The sequence below is a fragment of the Lactuca serriola genome, chromosome 4, assembly GCF_051521515.1.
Source record: "Lactuca serriola cultivar US96UC23 chromosome 4, Lser_US96UC23_V15, whole genome shotgun sequence".
Lineage (NCBI taxonomy): Eukaryota > Viridiplantae > Streptophyta > Magnoliopsida > Asterales > Asteraceae > Lactuca > Lactuca serriola.
In genome coordinates, this window is record NC_136411.1 from 367150904 (window position 1) to 367164944 (window position 14041).

Here is a 14041-nt window from a genome sequence, read left to right on the forward strand (position 1 = left end):
AAAACAAACACACTCATAAATTTGGTCATGTTTCTGTTTATGTTTCACTATCGGGAATGCAAAATCCATTTTTGAATCTCATTGAAACACCCACACACAAATCAATTTCTGGGATTAACACCTACACACAAGTCGATTCCCAGAAATTAAAAAACACACACATACACACAGTAAAATCAATAAGAATCCAGGTGAAATCGGACATAGAAATCGACAAAATCTCATTTTAGGTGAAATGGGTTTCTCTAAATGTTAATGAGTTGGAAAACTAAATCTGATTTCAGGGGGTCTTCCATATCGGTCGCTATCTCACTGGTGGTTGTGGGCGGCGAAGGGTTATGGGCAGTGACCGGCGAGCTTGACTTCTTATGTAACATCTCATGCTCTATTGGGATCGATCCTGAAAAACTATTTCAATTGAGTTGCAACTAAAAGAAATCAACATGGAAAGAGGGTACAAGATCAAGAAAGAAAACTACATGTGTGTATGATATACCAAGGGAAGGAAGCTGAAAAAGAAAAGAATGTTTGCGTGAGTTATAAACCATAAAGAAGAAAGAAAAGAAATCAGATGCGTGAGACTGAGAAGGAAGAAAAAAATCAGATGCGTATAATCTGGTAACCAAGTAGTAAAAAAATTGGGTTTTTTTTTTCCTGATTTAATAAATGAGAGAGAGAGAGAGAGAGAGAGAGTATGGTGAAAATTCTTTTCTTTTTAAATCATAATAGCATTAACATACTTATAGAAAAAGAAAAAAGAAATCAAAAGGGCGTAACTGTCTTTTTAAGTTTTTTGGACCAAAAACCTAGAAAAGCCTTGATTTTGGATATTCCATGTAAGCTGAAAACTTTTTGGATCCTATCCAATGTTTTTTGAATACCACAGGGACCAAATTTACAGTTTTGTCTTGCAAAAAAGAAATGTGCTTATATATTGTACCAAATAGCAACGTTCTTTAGTTATTCTCCCAAACATCACCATATTATTATTTTTAAACAAAATAACTAATATAATTTTTTTAACCCAAAACATATAAATATTTTTAAAATACTTTTGCAAATCTATGACTAATATTATGTTTTTTAAAATTTCAATTTTATTTTACCTTGTCAACCGTGTAGTACACGAGTTATAACCTAGTAAAAGAATAATTATCATTTCATGTGTCCTTTTGTTCTTTCATTTGGCAATGTAACTTAAATTATCGTTCTCTCCTTCTTTTATATGATTTGCAATTTTCACGTGAAAGTTAAATTAGTAATTTACCTATAATAATCATCACTTTCTGAAAATAAACTGTGATATCCTAAAAAAAAGTCTTAATATCAGCTAATTATTATAAAAAAAAAGGTAGAATCCCATGATTTAAGAATAAATTCAATCAGTAAATCCCACAAATTTTTTTGACCAATTCAATTATCATTTTGGGCGTGTTCGGCAAAATTAGTTGGTAGCGGGTGGCTTGTAGCAGGTAGCTTGTAGCTAGTAGCATTTTGTTAAACGCTACATGAAGTAAAATTTGGATTTGAAGTGTTTTGTTTAAACTAAACGCTAGAAGTTTGTAGTGCCGAACGAAGCTCTCAGATGCTCCCAAACGCTCCCTGCCGAACACGCCCTTTGTCTCCCATCACAACAATGAAATAACTTGAAATAAACAAAATTCCAAAAAAATATGACATATAATTCGACATAATTTTAAATACTCTATATTACATATATCATTCATTGTTGCCACTTCTCCATTTCACATTTTCTGTAACGCCCCGATTCTCAGGTATTGTTTAATTAAGATTTATAGGGTAAAGCTCTACTCGGCGAGTTGGTTGACCTACCCGTCGAGTAGGTGCAGGGTGGGAACGCGAATTAAGTAACCTACTCGATGAGTCCATATTGGGACTAGGCGAGTAAGAGTTGGCAGTTGAAACCCTAAATTCCGGGGTTTGCACCCCTATTTAAAGGAGCCTCAGCCTCCTTGGGTCTCTTTACAGTTCTAGAGAGTCCTTAAAACCCTAATACGTGTGTGTGTGTGTGTGACCATAGTGTGATTGATGCTTGAAAAGAGGATCTTTGGAGGGAGAAGGCTTAGAGGAGAAGGAGATTGGAGCAAGTGGAGTGTGAGAATCATCTCTTATCTCAGTTATCATCTTCTGGAGGTAACCAAATCGCCTTTCTCATTGTGAATCTCTTATATTGTTGAGTTTTAGGGTTTTTGGTGAAATATTAAATTGAAAGGATGAGCTATAGGCTAGATCTGTGGTTGTAACTTCAGATATAGACCCTCCTTGGATTCTAGAATCTTAAAGTTGCTGTATTGGTTGTGATTCAGGTCCCTCTTGGACATGAAGCTCTATTAAGAACTTAAAATACACATTTAGAGCCTTTATTTTCATGCATGCATGTAAAGTTTGCAACTTTACGTGATAAGTATGCCCTAGAAGCTTGGATCTGTGATTTGGAGCCGCTGCACGGCTCAAAACAAGTTTGTATGGAAAGAGGACTGAATGGACTCAGCGAGTAGCAAGGTTGACTCAACGAGTCACATGAAGATAGTTGTGAACTCGATAAGTTATATGAAGAACTCGGCGAGTCCGATGAAGATCACCATAAGACTCGACGAGTTGAAGAACAACTCGACGAGTCGGATGAGTTTGCCCTAGAACTTGTATGTGTGTGTGTCTGTCAAGTTGCAAGGAGGGTACTCGACGGATGGACTTTTAGTTGGATCGAGAATCGAAGGAACTCGACGAGTCACCCCGATGACTCGGCGAGTGGATTGTACCTCGAGGAACTCGGCGAGTAGCCAAGGGTACTCGGTGAGTTGCAGTCAACGGGGATTGTTGACCGTGACTGGGGACTTTGACTTTGATCAGGGGTTGACTAGTGGGTTGTGGAGTACCTTATAAGGTTAAGGACATATGAGTATATTATACTATGATCATAGGTGGTGGAGCCTGTGTCAAGTGATCCGATAGTTGGAGTTTATCTTCCGAGTCGACATCTGCGAGGTGAGTTATCCTCACTATATCGATAGGGTCTACGGCACCAAGGTCGGCCCTTTAGTTGTTATTGTTGTGGTATGCTACATGTGGTTATGATCTGTTAGATCGGAATCAAGGTAGACAGTATGTTATGCTTTTATGATCCGTAAGGATTGGTATGTTAGTGACATGCTAGGTCGGTACTCTAGTTACGAGAGGATTCTATGATTGATGTGTAACGCCCCGATTCTCAGGTAATTCTTTAACAAGATTCATTGGAGTAATCCCTACTCGACAAGTTGGTTAGCCTACTCGTCGAGTAGCAGTGGGGTGGGATCGCATGTTAAATGACCTACTCGACGAGTCCATTCTGGACTCGGCGAGTAGGAGCTTGTAGTGGAAACCCTAAATCCTGGGGTTTGTACCTCTATTTAAAGTAGCCTTAGGGGTCGTTTGATAGTTGCTGATTGGGTTAGAGCTGATTGGGTTAGAAGCTGACTGGGTTAGAAATGCTGACTGAGTTCATATCTGACTGAGTTTATGCTGTTTGATTATTTATCTGAATGATTGTGCTGAATGAAAAAATGACCATATTACCCTTTGTTGTTTCTTGTGTTGGATAAAATAATTATAAAAACACAAATTATCATATAAAATCCAAATTAAACATACATCAATTAAAATCCAAATACAAAGTGTAATACAAAATCCAATTACAAATTGTCATACATAATTAAAAAGTATATCATTTAACATGAACCATTTGAAAGTAACTGATTAGCAATCTGGTCACGCAAAGTAGTCATATAGTCAACGGCTTCTGAACCCCATTTTATGCCTTCTATGTTTTGGCCCTCACTTCCTCCACCACCCACATTAGGAGTAACCATAATGTTTTGTTCAAAGTTCGTAAATAAATCATCTTGAATATCATATTTCCTTATAAAATTATGGATCGCAACACAAGCAATGACTATATCTATTTGCACTGGAAAAGGATAAGGAGCCATTCGTTTTAAAATTGGAAATTTCGCCTTCACTACACCATAAGCACGTTCAATGATATTTCTATGTTGTGCATGAGCATGATTGAACCTTTCTTCCTTAGTTAAAGCTCTGTTTCTTCGAAAATCTGCTAACCAATACCTAGTATTGCGGTAGGGAGCCATAAATCCACGGGTGTTGGTGTATGCAGCATCACAAAGGTAATATTTAACTGTAGATGATTAAAAATTATCATATAAATAATATAGATAATAAAACATATAGTAAAGATACAAACCTGGTGGAGGGAATGGAAATCCGGAAGTCGGGTTAAATGCAACTTCTTTCAAAACTTTAGAATCATGTACTATGCCCTCCCTTCCAGCCCTTACAAAGGTGAATATCATATCAAAATTACAAATTCCAATTACATTTTGATAACATTCAGCTTTTCCTCTTCCCCTATAACAAGTTTGTTGATCAACGGGCACAACTGCATGTATAAGTGTTCCATCGAGTACACCTATTGCTCCGGGAAATATGCGCATTAGCCGCCTATGTCGTTCTGAGGTATTTCTTGTTGGAGTAGACGAGGTTGGTACTATAATTTCTTGTGCAAAACACATCATTGCACGTAAGACCTCATGAAAACATTGATGAATCGTTTGTGTGGAGTGATGAAATCTTTCTTTAACAGCTCGAAAACGTTCATTATGTCCTATAACATGTAAAAACATAGCCATCTTCTCTTCAACGCTTATCGTCCTACTACATTGCAACCAATTTCTCTCTCTAAAGTGATTGCATAATAGTACAAATGCATCTTGTGAAAGACGTATCATATCGTAACATTGTATAGGACATCCGTGTATCAAATCTTGCATATACACATACCCCTTTGCTAGCTGTTCGCTGGCTCTTATTCTTTTAATTATTCTTTGCCTTTGTCGGACCAACATCAACCAATACCACGAGAATATAAGGAAATATAAAAAATCACCTTCTTTATCCATGTGTCCTGTTAGATGTCAAATAAAATTTTCATTTAAATCAATAACATAACAAACCGTAACATGTAAATACTAAAAGCATAACATTCCATAACATATAAATTCATATAACATAAGTGCACCTAAGAAAACAATCCATAACATAAATAAACCATAACATACTAAAGTCAAACAACAAACCATAACATACTAATGTCAAACAATGAACCATAACATACTAAAGTCAAACAATAAACCATAACATACTAAAGTCAACCAACTAATCCAAACTTTCTTACCGCATTTGTTACCCACGACTCACAAGTTGACAAGTTAAGGCGCAACCAAATTTTCCTATTGCCAGCACTTTCAGCAAATAACATAACAGCAGTGGTGTATTTCGGATCATATTTTCCCCACTCCAAGCTTGTCAACCTTGCCATACAAGCATCCATCTAATTGTCAAGATTATTTGCTTCCGTGAATGCTTGTGCAACCTTGATAATTTCTTTTCCAACTTCTTTCAACTCATCATCAAGTGTGGTTTCTTTAGGACCATTTCGTTTGCCCCCTTTGTTTTTTGTCCGCCCAGATGATTCCTCACTAGTAGGTTGAGGTACGGTTGAGCTTGGGGTATCTGGATGAGGTGCCGGCTCTTCCATCTCTGTATCCTCAAAATCATGTGTACTGAAGGTTTCATTGGGATGAGGTAGTGTCGAAGATGGCCCCCAAATGTGAACACTGGTCGAGGTCGCCCCATCAAATAGTTGGGTACAAAGATTAGGGCAAGGGAGGGATGCATTTCTCAGCTTATCTACATACTTGTTCAACTGTTTGAAAATTTAATAAATATTGTTAAAGTAGTAAAAAAATTATCTACTTTAAAATATATATATATATATATATATATATATATATATATATATATATATATATATATATACCTTCGCTTCCGCTTCCCATTCTTCATTAGTCATGTTAAAAGAATTTGTTACGGGATTGTAAATATTTCCTGTTTTGTTTTTAAGTTTTAACCACACTGCATACTTTGCTTTTAAATAGTCGTATCGGTTTTTCATTTGTTTTTTGTCGAAAACAAAATTATGATTTGTTTTCAATTGCTCCGCGACCACAACCCGTGAGCTTGCTTTTAGGCCACTAACCTCCCGGCCATTACTTGTTAATTCTTGTATACACGCTTCCAAAAAAGTTTTGTCCACCAATTCCGACTTCCAACTAACCCTAGTTCTTTTATCCGTCATGTCTATTGTAAAAAAGAAAAAAAAAAAAGTAACTAAATCATTCACATAACACACATTTACAAATAAATCATCCACATAACACATGTTTACAAATAAATCAAGCAAAATTGTGATTTCATCATATTTTCAACAACATAAAACAATCTTTTAGAAGCAAAAAAACATTAATGTGATTTCCTCATACAAAATAAATTTTGTTCTCATAAGCATATAACAATCTTTTATAAACAAAAACACATTATGAATTGATTTTATAAGCATACAACAATCTTTTATAAACAAAAACACATAAATGTGATTTCATCATATTTTCAACAACATAAAACACTCTTTTATAAACAAGAACACATATATGTGATTTCATCATACAAAATAAAATTTGATCTCATAAGCATATAACAATCTTTAATTTCAGATTTCACACAAGAATGTACAAACATATTCAAACATTAGTTCATCTCATGAGTTCTTGTCAATTGATTTTATGGTAATCCTTCAATCTAATTGAATCCAAGAATAATGAAATAAGTAATTTCAACGCCCCCCCCCTTTTTTTGCAGTATAGAATAGCATAAACACCAAATAAAACCCAAATGTTTGATAATTTATATATGCTTGCAGTTTTTGGATGATTGATAATTTAAGAGGAACACCCGAATACAAAGGCGAAGCTGTTGTAATGATTTTCCCCGATGAATGAACAATATACGGATCCTAACAGGTAATCGGTCAAATTTTCAGTAAATTATTAGCTCTGATTGTGATGGCCTTCCTACTTAATAACCCGATAATTTGCAATCCTAATGTGATAGTTTCCGATTCTTGAATATATTTATGCTTTGATTTGGTAGCAATCACATAGAGTTCCATGTCATGAAGTAGAAGTTCCCGAAGAGAAAAATTATGTAAGCTCTAAAGTTCAAATACATTAAAATCACAACTAGGAATATGCTTATACAAACAATGTTGGTGTTGAATCGGCGTTGTATGTTTGTCGCCAAACATCAAAGGATTTGATCCTATAGCATTCTAGATTAAATTAGATTAAATTTGAAATTTGATCCTATAGCATTCTAGATTTCAGCATGTAATCAGTAATTTGACAACAAACATCGAAGGATTTTTGATTTCAAGAAGCAAAAGCCAAAACAGGAAAAAAAAACGCAGAAACTAACCTTTTGTCGTCGGCGCTGTGTGCTTGTCGCCGACACTGTGTGGTCTTCGCCGGAGAAGGTGGAGCAGAGGGTAGTCGCCGGCACTGTGTAGTCGACGTGCGATGGAGGGCCGAGAGCAGCTAGGTATCGATTTATGTCTTCAATTTTGGCGAGAGAAGGATGAGGCAAGAAAGGGCACAAATTCACGAAGCGCTGATCTAGTCAGGAAGGGTATTTTGGATGGACTGAGTAAGTAGAATGGATTGGAATGGGCTGACCGAATCAACTAATATATGTTATTATCAAACAGCTGACTGCTGACCCGGTCAGCAGTCAGCACTGACTGGACCCTGTAAGGTTAAATCAAACAGGCCCTTAGCCTCCTTTGGTCTCTTTACAGTCTTTGAGAGCCCTTTAAAACCCTAATTCGTGTGTGTGCCTTGGTGTGGGTTTGAAGCTTGGAAAAATAGGATCTTGGAGGAAGAAAGCTGAGAGTGCAAAGGAAATTGAAGCAAGGAAGGAGTAGGAAGCAAGATTTACCTCAGCTAGCATCCTTTAGAGGTATCAATGTGCCATTCTTACTTCCTTTTCTTCCCTTTTGTTGTTTCTAGGGATTTTTATGGATTTTCAAGTTGGGATGATAAGTTATGGGCTAGATCTGAAGTTGTAACTTTAGATCTAGACCCTCCTTGGATTCTAGAGTCATAAAGTCACAGTCCTAGTCGAGATTAAGGCCCTTCTTGAGCATAAAGTTCCATTAAGAACTTGGAATAGACATTTAGAGCCTTAATGGTCATGAATGCACGTAAAGTTTGCAACTTTACGTGATAAGCATGCCCTAGAAGCTTGGATCTATGAGTTGGAGCCGTTGCATGGCTCAAAATATGTCTGTATGGAGAAAAAGGACTGAATGGACTCAGCAAGTCTCAAGGTGACTCAGCGAGTCACATGAAGATGGCCGTAAACCCGACGAGTTGGATGAACAACTCGGCGAGTCTGATGAAGATCGTCATAAGACTCGACGAGTTGAAGAACAACTCTGTGAGTCGGATGGGTTCTCTCTGGGATGTGTATGAGTGTGTATCCGTCGAGTTGCAAGGAAGGAACTCGACGAGTGACCTTAAGTTTGATTGAGAATCAAAGGAACTCGACGAGTTACTCCGATGACTCGGCGAGCTAGAATGTACTTCAAGGAACTCGGCGAGTAACCAAGTGTACTCGGCGAGTTAAGGTTAACATGGACTGTTGTCCTTGACTGAGGACTTTGGCTTTGACCAGGGGTTGACTAGTGGGTTATGGAGTACCTTATCAGGTTAAGGACTTATGAGTATGTTATGCTATGATGATAGGTGGTGGAACCTATGTCAAGTGATCCGAGAGTTGGAGTTTACCTTTCGTGTCGACATCTGCGAGGTGAGTTATCCTCACTATATCGATAGGGTCTACGGCACCAAGGTCGGCCCGTTAGTTGTTATTGTTATGGTATGATACATGTGGTTATCATCTACTAGATCAGAATCAGGGTAGACAGTATGTTATACTCTTATGATCCATATGGATTGGTATGTTAGTGACCTGCTAGGTCGGTACTCTAGATACAGGAGAATTGTATGTTTTATGATTGGTTTGACAGATATGTTTGATGTTTGTATATGCATGTATATGATGGTATGTGCACCTGGTTATTTGTGTGTGGTTGGGTTAAGGTGGTCTTGCTTTGTGCTAAAGGCCAAAATACCCTATGAGCGGTCCGGGGAGACTGTAGGCCCACGTTGCGGACCAGTCATGCCGAAGGCTCAGGATAGATTCAGACAGACTGTAGGCCCGGTAGGGCGGTCCAGTCAGGCCGATGGCCCTGTATGCATGTTGAATTGATTGATTATTAATGATATGGTATTGTCATTGTGGTATTGGTATTTTGGGGGTAGCTCACTAAGCCCTCGGGCTTACAGTTCTCAGTTTATTGTTTAAGGTGCTTTAGGAGATCATGGAAAGGCGAAGGCATGATCGTACCACTCCTCATCCTTATGTTAAGATTTTGGGACACTCTGATGGAAAATAATTTGAAAACATTTTGTAAACAACACTATTTGGTTTTTATTATGATTGAAAAAGTTTTAATTTGGCGCAAATTTTATGGATGTTACAAGTTGGTATCAGAGCCTTCGTTTGAGTGAATTGGAGGAGCACTCGTGTGAATCCAGTCTCAAATTAAGTAGATTTTCGGAACATAAGTTTTAAGATGGGTTTCGAAATAAGGATGGAGGATGCAGAGGGTACGACCAGCCAGAGCCTGTAAGTGAACCCCAAAATACCATACAGTTATTTGATATTCTGATATGTTAGAACAACATGCTAGTGCTAAGCTAGGGATCTTCCGGAATCGCATGATAGACTTGCCTAATTATATGATTCCTATTAGCCTAGGGTTTCTTGTATATGGAATTGACATCATAACTGTAGATGTTTAGTGTATGCATCACGGCTGTGTATAATCAAGATCTTATACCCTGAGAATGTCTGATTCGACCTTAGTGTAGGATTGGATATTCGAACATGTGTATGGGGTCCAGCGTTATGTACAGCTAGCATGCACCGTCACTGTAGGGGGATGATGGAAGTTTCATGGATGTGTGATTTGTGATGAGTGGTGAGACTTGATGCGAGATATTTGGTATTCCCTTAGAAGTGAGGGTTGGGTGTGTTTTATGTTGATGATATGGTTAGGGCGTTGTGGTGATACTTTAGACAAACATGGATAGGTGTGGAAGGTAGTATGGGCCCGTACTACTGAAAGCATAGGACCCATACGCGTATCAAGGAAATCACAAGCCCTGGGGGTTTTGGGGTTTTGGTCTTCTGACATTATGTTATTTATCTGATGACTTGTATATATATTCCAGTATGGTGGTGACGAGACATGTTGCTTCGGGATCCGGATCAGGATCGGGCTCGGGAGACGGAGGGTTGGAGGTGCCGATAGCACCTGAGCCCGTGGTTTAGATAGGGACCGAGGAGTTGGATGCCAGGATCAGGGAGATCATGCACGATAAGATTGTTGCTGCGTTCCAAGCGCAGCTACCGGAGATGTTTGGGTCGATTGAGACCGCGATGGTTGAGTATTTTGATGAGTGATATGAAGCTCTAGCAGAGACAGCTGATGCTACAACTACTTCGGCTGTAACTATGACAGGGGTTGGAGGGGGAGTCGGTAGGGCTTTCCAATACCGGGACTTCGATAATACGAAGCCCCTGACGTTTGATGGTACACAGGATGCGATTAGGGCTATGAGGTGGTTATCTGACGTGGAGGGCTGTTTCTTCACGTGCTCATGTCCTGCTGACCAAAAGGTCAGGTGTGCCCTGAACCTGATGAGACTTGGGGCAAAGGACTGGTGGAGACTGACGACTGGGTCATATACTGATGATCAGCGGGCTGCTGTTACTTGGGAGCAGTTCAGAGATATGTTACGCACTCGCTACGTTCCACGCGTTGAGCGGGAGCGGCTTGCGCAAGAGTTTTTGACATTTAGAGAGGATAGGGAGTCTGTGATGGAGATTACCCGTATGTTCATGGATAGGGCTATGTTTTGCCCGGAGTTTGCTTCAGAGTAGTCTCAGATGAATCGTTATCTGAGTATGCTCAAGACTGATATTCGACAGTTTGTGTCTACTCAGCGATGTGATACCATCCTAGACCTTTAGGAAGCCGCGCGGCAGCGTGAGTTAGACATAGAGCTGCAGCTGAAGGAGCACCGTCAGGCACCGGTACAGTCTCAGCCGGCGCCTAAGCAGTCTAAAACCGCTGATGTACGGTCTGAGGGTCATCAGAGTCGCGCTTGTGGAAAGTGTGGCAAGGCTCATTAGGGGGTTTGTCGAGCAGGAGGTGGGTGCCACAAATGTGGCAAGGAGGGACACTATGCCAGGGACTGCCGTCAGTCCACCCCTCCAGCAGATATGAGGATTTGTTACCATTGCCATCAGGTTGGCCATGTGAAGACCAACTATTCGCAGCTCGCCGCCAAGCCAGCGCAAGGTTCCGCGCCAGCTGCTAGGAGGATTGGAGATGGGAGGCCAGTCAAGGTGGAGCCTCCGAAGGCTCAGGGTCGCGCCTTCCAGCTCACGGCCGAGGAGGCCAAGTCAGCACCGGATGTGGTTGCTGGTACATTTTATATTGTTTGTCTCAGTTATTGTATTCGTGTTATGCTTATTGTGTGTACCTGTGATGAGGTACGTTTTTAGTGAATTCTTTGTCCGCTTTGGTATTATTTGACTCGGGGGCGAGTCGATTGTTTGTATCTCAGACCTTCTCTAGAGGGTTCAGTGTGCTGATAGATGATCTTGAGTGTCCGTTGCGAGTTTCGATCACCAACTAGCACGGGGTCTTTGCTTCTTCGGTCTTCCAGGGATGCGAGTTGGAGATTTTCGGGGTGTCCTATTCCCATGAGGGATGTATGCGTGATTATAGGGATGGATTGGCTTAGCCGTTTTGGCGCCATGATCGACTGTGAGGGGCAGCGGGTGGTGGTTCGAACCCCAAGTGGGGGAGAACTTGTAGTCTATGGTTAGGGCACCAGGTTGGGATTAGGGTTCTATTCGGCAGCCAGAGCTCGGCAGTATATTCAGCACGGGTATGCCAGTTATTTGGCGTATGTTGTAGATATGCGAGTTAGAGAGCGGCTCTCGGTGTCTGAGGTTCCGGTGGTGAGGGAGTTTGTTGATGTGTTTGCAGAGGAGTTACCCGGAGTGCCTCCAAAGAGGTAGGTTGAGTTCAGGATTGACCTAGTGCCAGGTGCGGCCCCTATCTCTAAGGCGTCGTACCGACTGGCACCCCCAAAGATGCAGGAGTTGTCATCTCAGTTGCGGGAACTGCTGGGGAAGAAGTTTATTCGTCCGAGTAGTTCAACCCGGGGAGCACCGATCCGTTTTGTTAGGAAGAAGGACGGTTCGCACAGGAGGTGCATTGACTATAGGGAGCTGAACAAGTTAACGGTGAAGAGCCGTTATCCACTTCCGAGGATAGACGATCTTTTTGATCAGCTGCAGGGTGCATCTTGCTTTTCAAAGATTGATTTGTGATCAGGATATCACCAGGACAGGGTGAAAGAGGAGGCGTGGAGAAGACCGCGTTTCGGACTCGTTATGGTCATTACGAGTTTGTGGTGATGCTGTTTGGACTCACCAACGCGCCATAAGTATTCATGGATCTGATGAACCGGATATGTAGACAGATGCTTGATCGCTCAGTTATTGTGTTTATAGATGATATCTTGGTGTACTCCAAGACTCGAGAGCAGCATGAGGATCATCTCAGGGAGTTGCTGGAAGTTCTGAGGCAAGAACGGTTGTATGCCAAGTTCTCGAAATGCGAGTTTTGGTTACGGGAGGTCCAGTTCCTCGGACACCTCGTTAACCAGGAGGGGATTTTGGTCGATCCGGCCAAGGTGGAGGCGGTTATGCAGTGGGAGACCCTGAAATCTCCCTCTGATACCAGGAGTTTCTTGGGTTTAGCAGGGTATTATCGGAGATTCATTCGTGATTTCTCCAAGATTGTCGTACCCCTTACTCATCTAACGAGGAAGGAGGTGGATTTCCGGTGGGGCCCTGAGTAGTGGAGGGCGTTTGAGACCCTCCGACAATGTTTATGTGAGGCGCCAGTGTTGACACTCCCCGAGGGAGTGGAGGATTTTGTGGTATTTTGTGATGCATCCATCACTAGCTTGGGGGTAGTCCTCATGCAGAGAGGGCAGGTGGTAGCCTACGCATCGCGGCAGCTGAAACCGCATGAGACGAGGTATCCCACACACGATCTTGTGTTAGGAGCAGTGGTTTTCGCTCTCAAGATTTGGAGGCACTGTCTGTACGGGGTCCGTTGCACTATATACACAGATCACAAGAGTTTGAGACACATCATGGATCAGCCGAACCTGAACATGAGGCAGCACAGGTGGCTGGATGTGGTCAAGGACTATGATTGCGAGATCCTTTACCATCCTGGTAAAGCGAATGTGGTTGCGGATGCTCTGAGCCATAAGTCAGCTGGGTCCTCGACCCTAGCCAGGCGTATGAGGATAGCGGTGGATTCCCTACTGGTGGGTTTGATCAGGGATGCTCAGATTGAGGGCATGAGACCAGAGAACTGGAAGTTGGAGAGGATTAAGGGTGAAAGCTGTCACACCCCGTTAAAGCGGAAACACGAGGCATGGCAGTATAAAGGGTTTCATAGCAAAAGTTAAAAGACAACACCAACCATAGTATTAAAAATCATTACAAATTTACAATGGGTTTGAACAACTTTAAAAAAAACAATTACAATGAAAATAGAAATACAACACATGCGAATGCTCCTAACAGTGAAGTATCCCTAAGTGCCACTTACTCGATGATTCTTGAAAAAGCATGTAAAACGAGCGTCAACTATAAAAATAGTTAGTGAGTACTCACAAGTTTAACAAAATAATATTGGTTCATGAGTTGAAATCAAAGTTTTGATAAAAGTTTCCAATAATAAAAGTATATTGCTAGGAGTAAATAAGTTTGTAAACACAGTTCGTTGTTATCATGAGATATAAAGTATATTGCCCGAATAAGATGCAACATTCATATCCTCATGAGAAATAAAGTTTGATACTAAAATGAGTAAACACGTTTCATTGCTACAAGGAGCAAACAA

At 40.7% G+C, this 14041-nt stretch overlaps 1 protein-coding gene across 1 annotated transcript; it reads right to left on the bottom strand.

The window, feature by feature from the left end:
• Nucleotides 1–3728: 3728 nt before the first annotated feature.
• Nucleotides 3729–5407, bottom strand: LOC145099746 (uncharacterized). Its single transcript, XM_079037260.1, has 3 exons — nt 5314–5407; nt 4262–4981; nt 3729–4195 (listed from the first exon to the last, which is right to left on the bottom strand). The coding sequence occupies exons 1-3, from the start codon at nt 5405–5407 to the stop codon at nt 3729–3731; spliced, it is 1281 nt and encodes a 426-aa protein (XP_078893386.1).
• Nucleotides 5408–14041: the final 8634 nt, after the last annotated feature.

Excerpts from the sequence above, each read along its gene's own strand:
- LOC145099746 (XM_079037260.1), bottom strand. The coding sequence starts at position 5,407 with ATGGATGCTTGTATGGCAAGGTTGACAAGCTTGGAGTGGGGAAAATAT. Across the intron at positions 4,982-5,313 it reads GTTATTTGCTGAAAGTGCTG|GACACATGGATAAAGAAGGT; the intron begins GCAATAGGAAAA and ends GACATCTAACAG. Across the intron at positions 4,196-4,261 it reads ATTTCCATTCCCTCCACCAG|TTAAATATTACCTTTGTGAT; the intron begins GTTTGTATCTTT and ends AATCATCTACAG.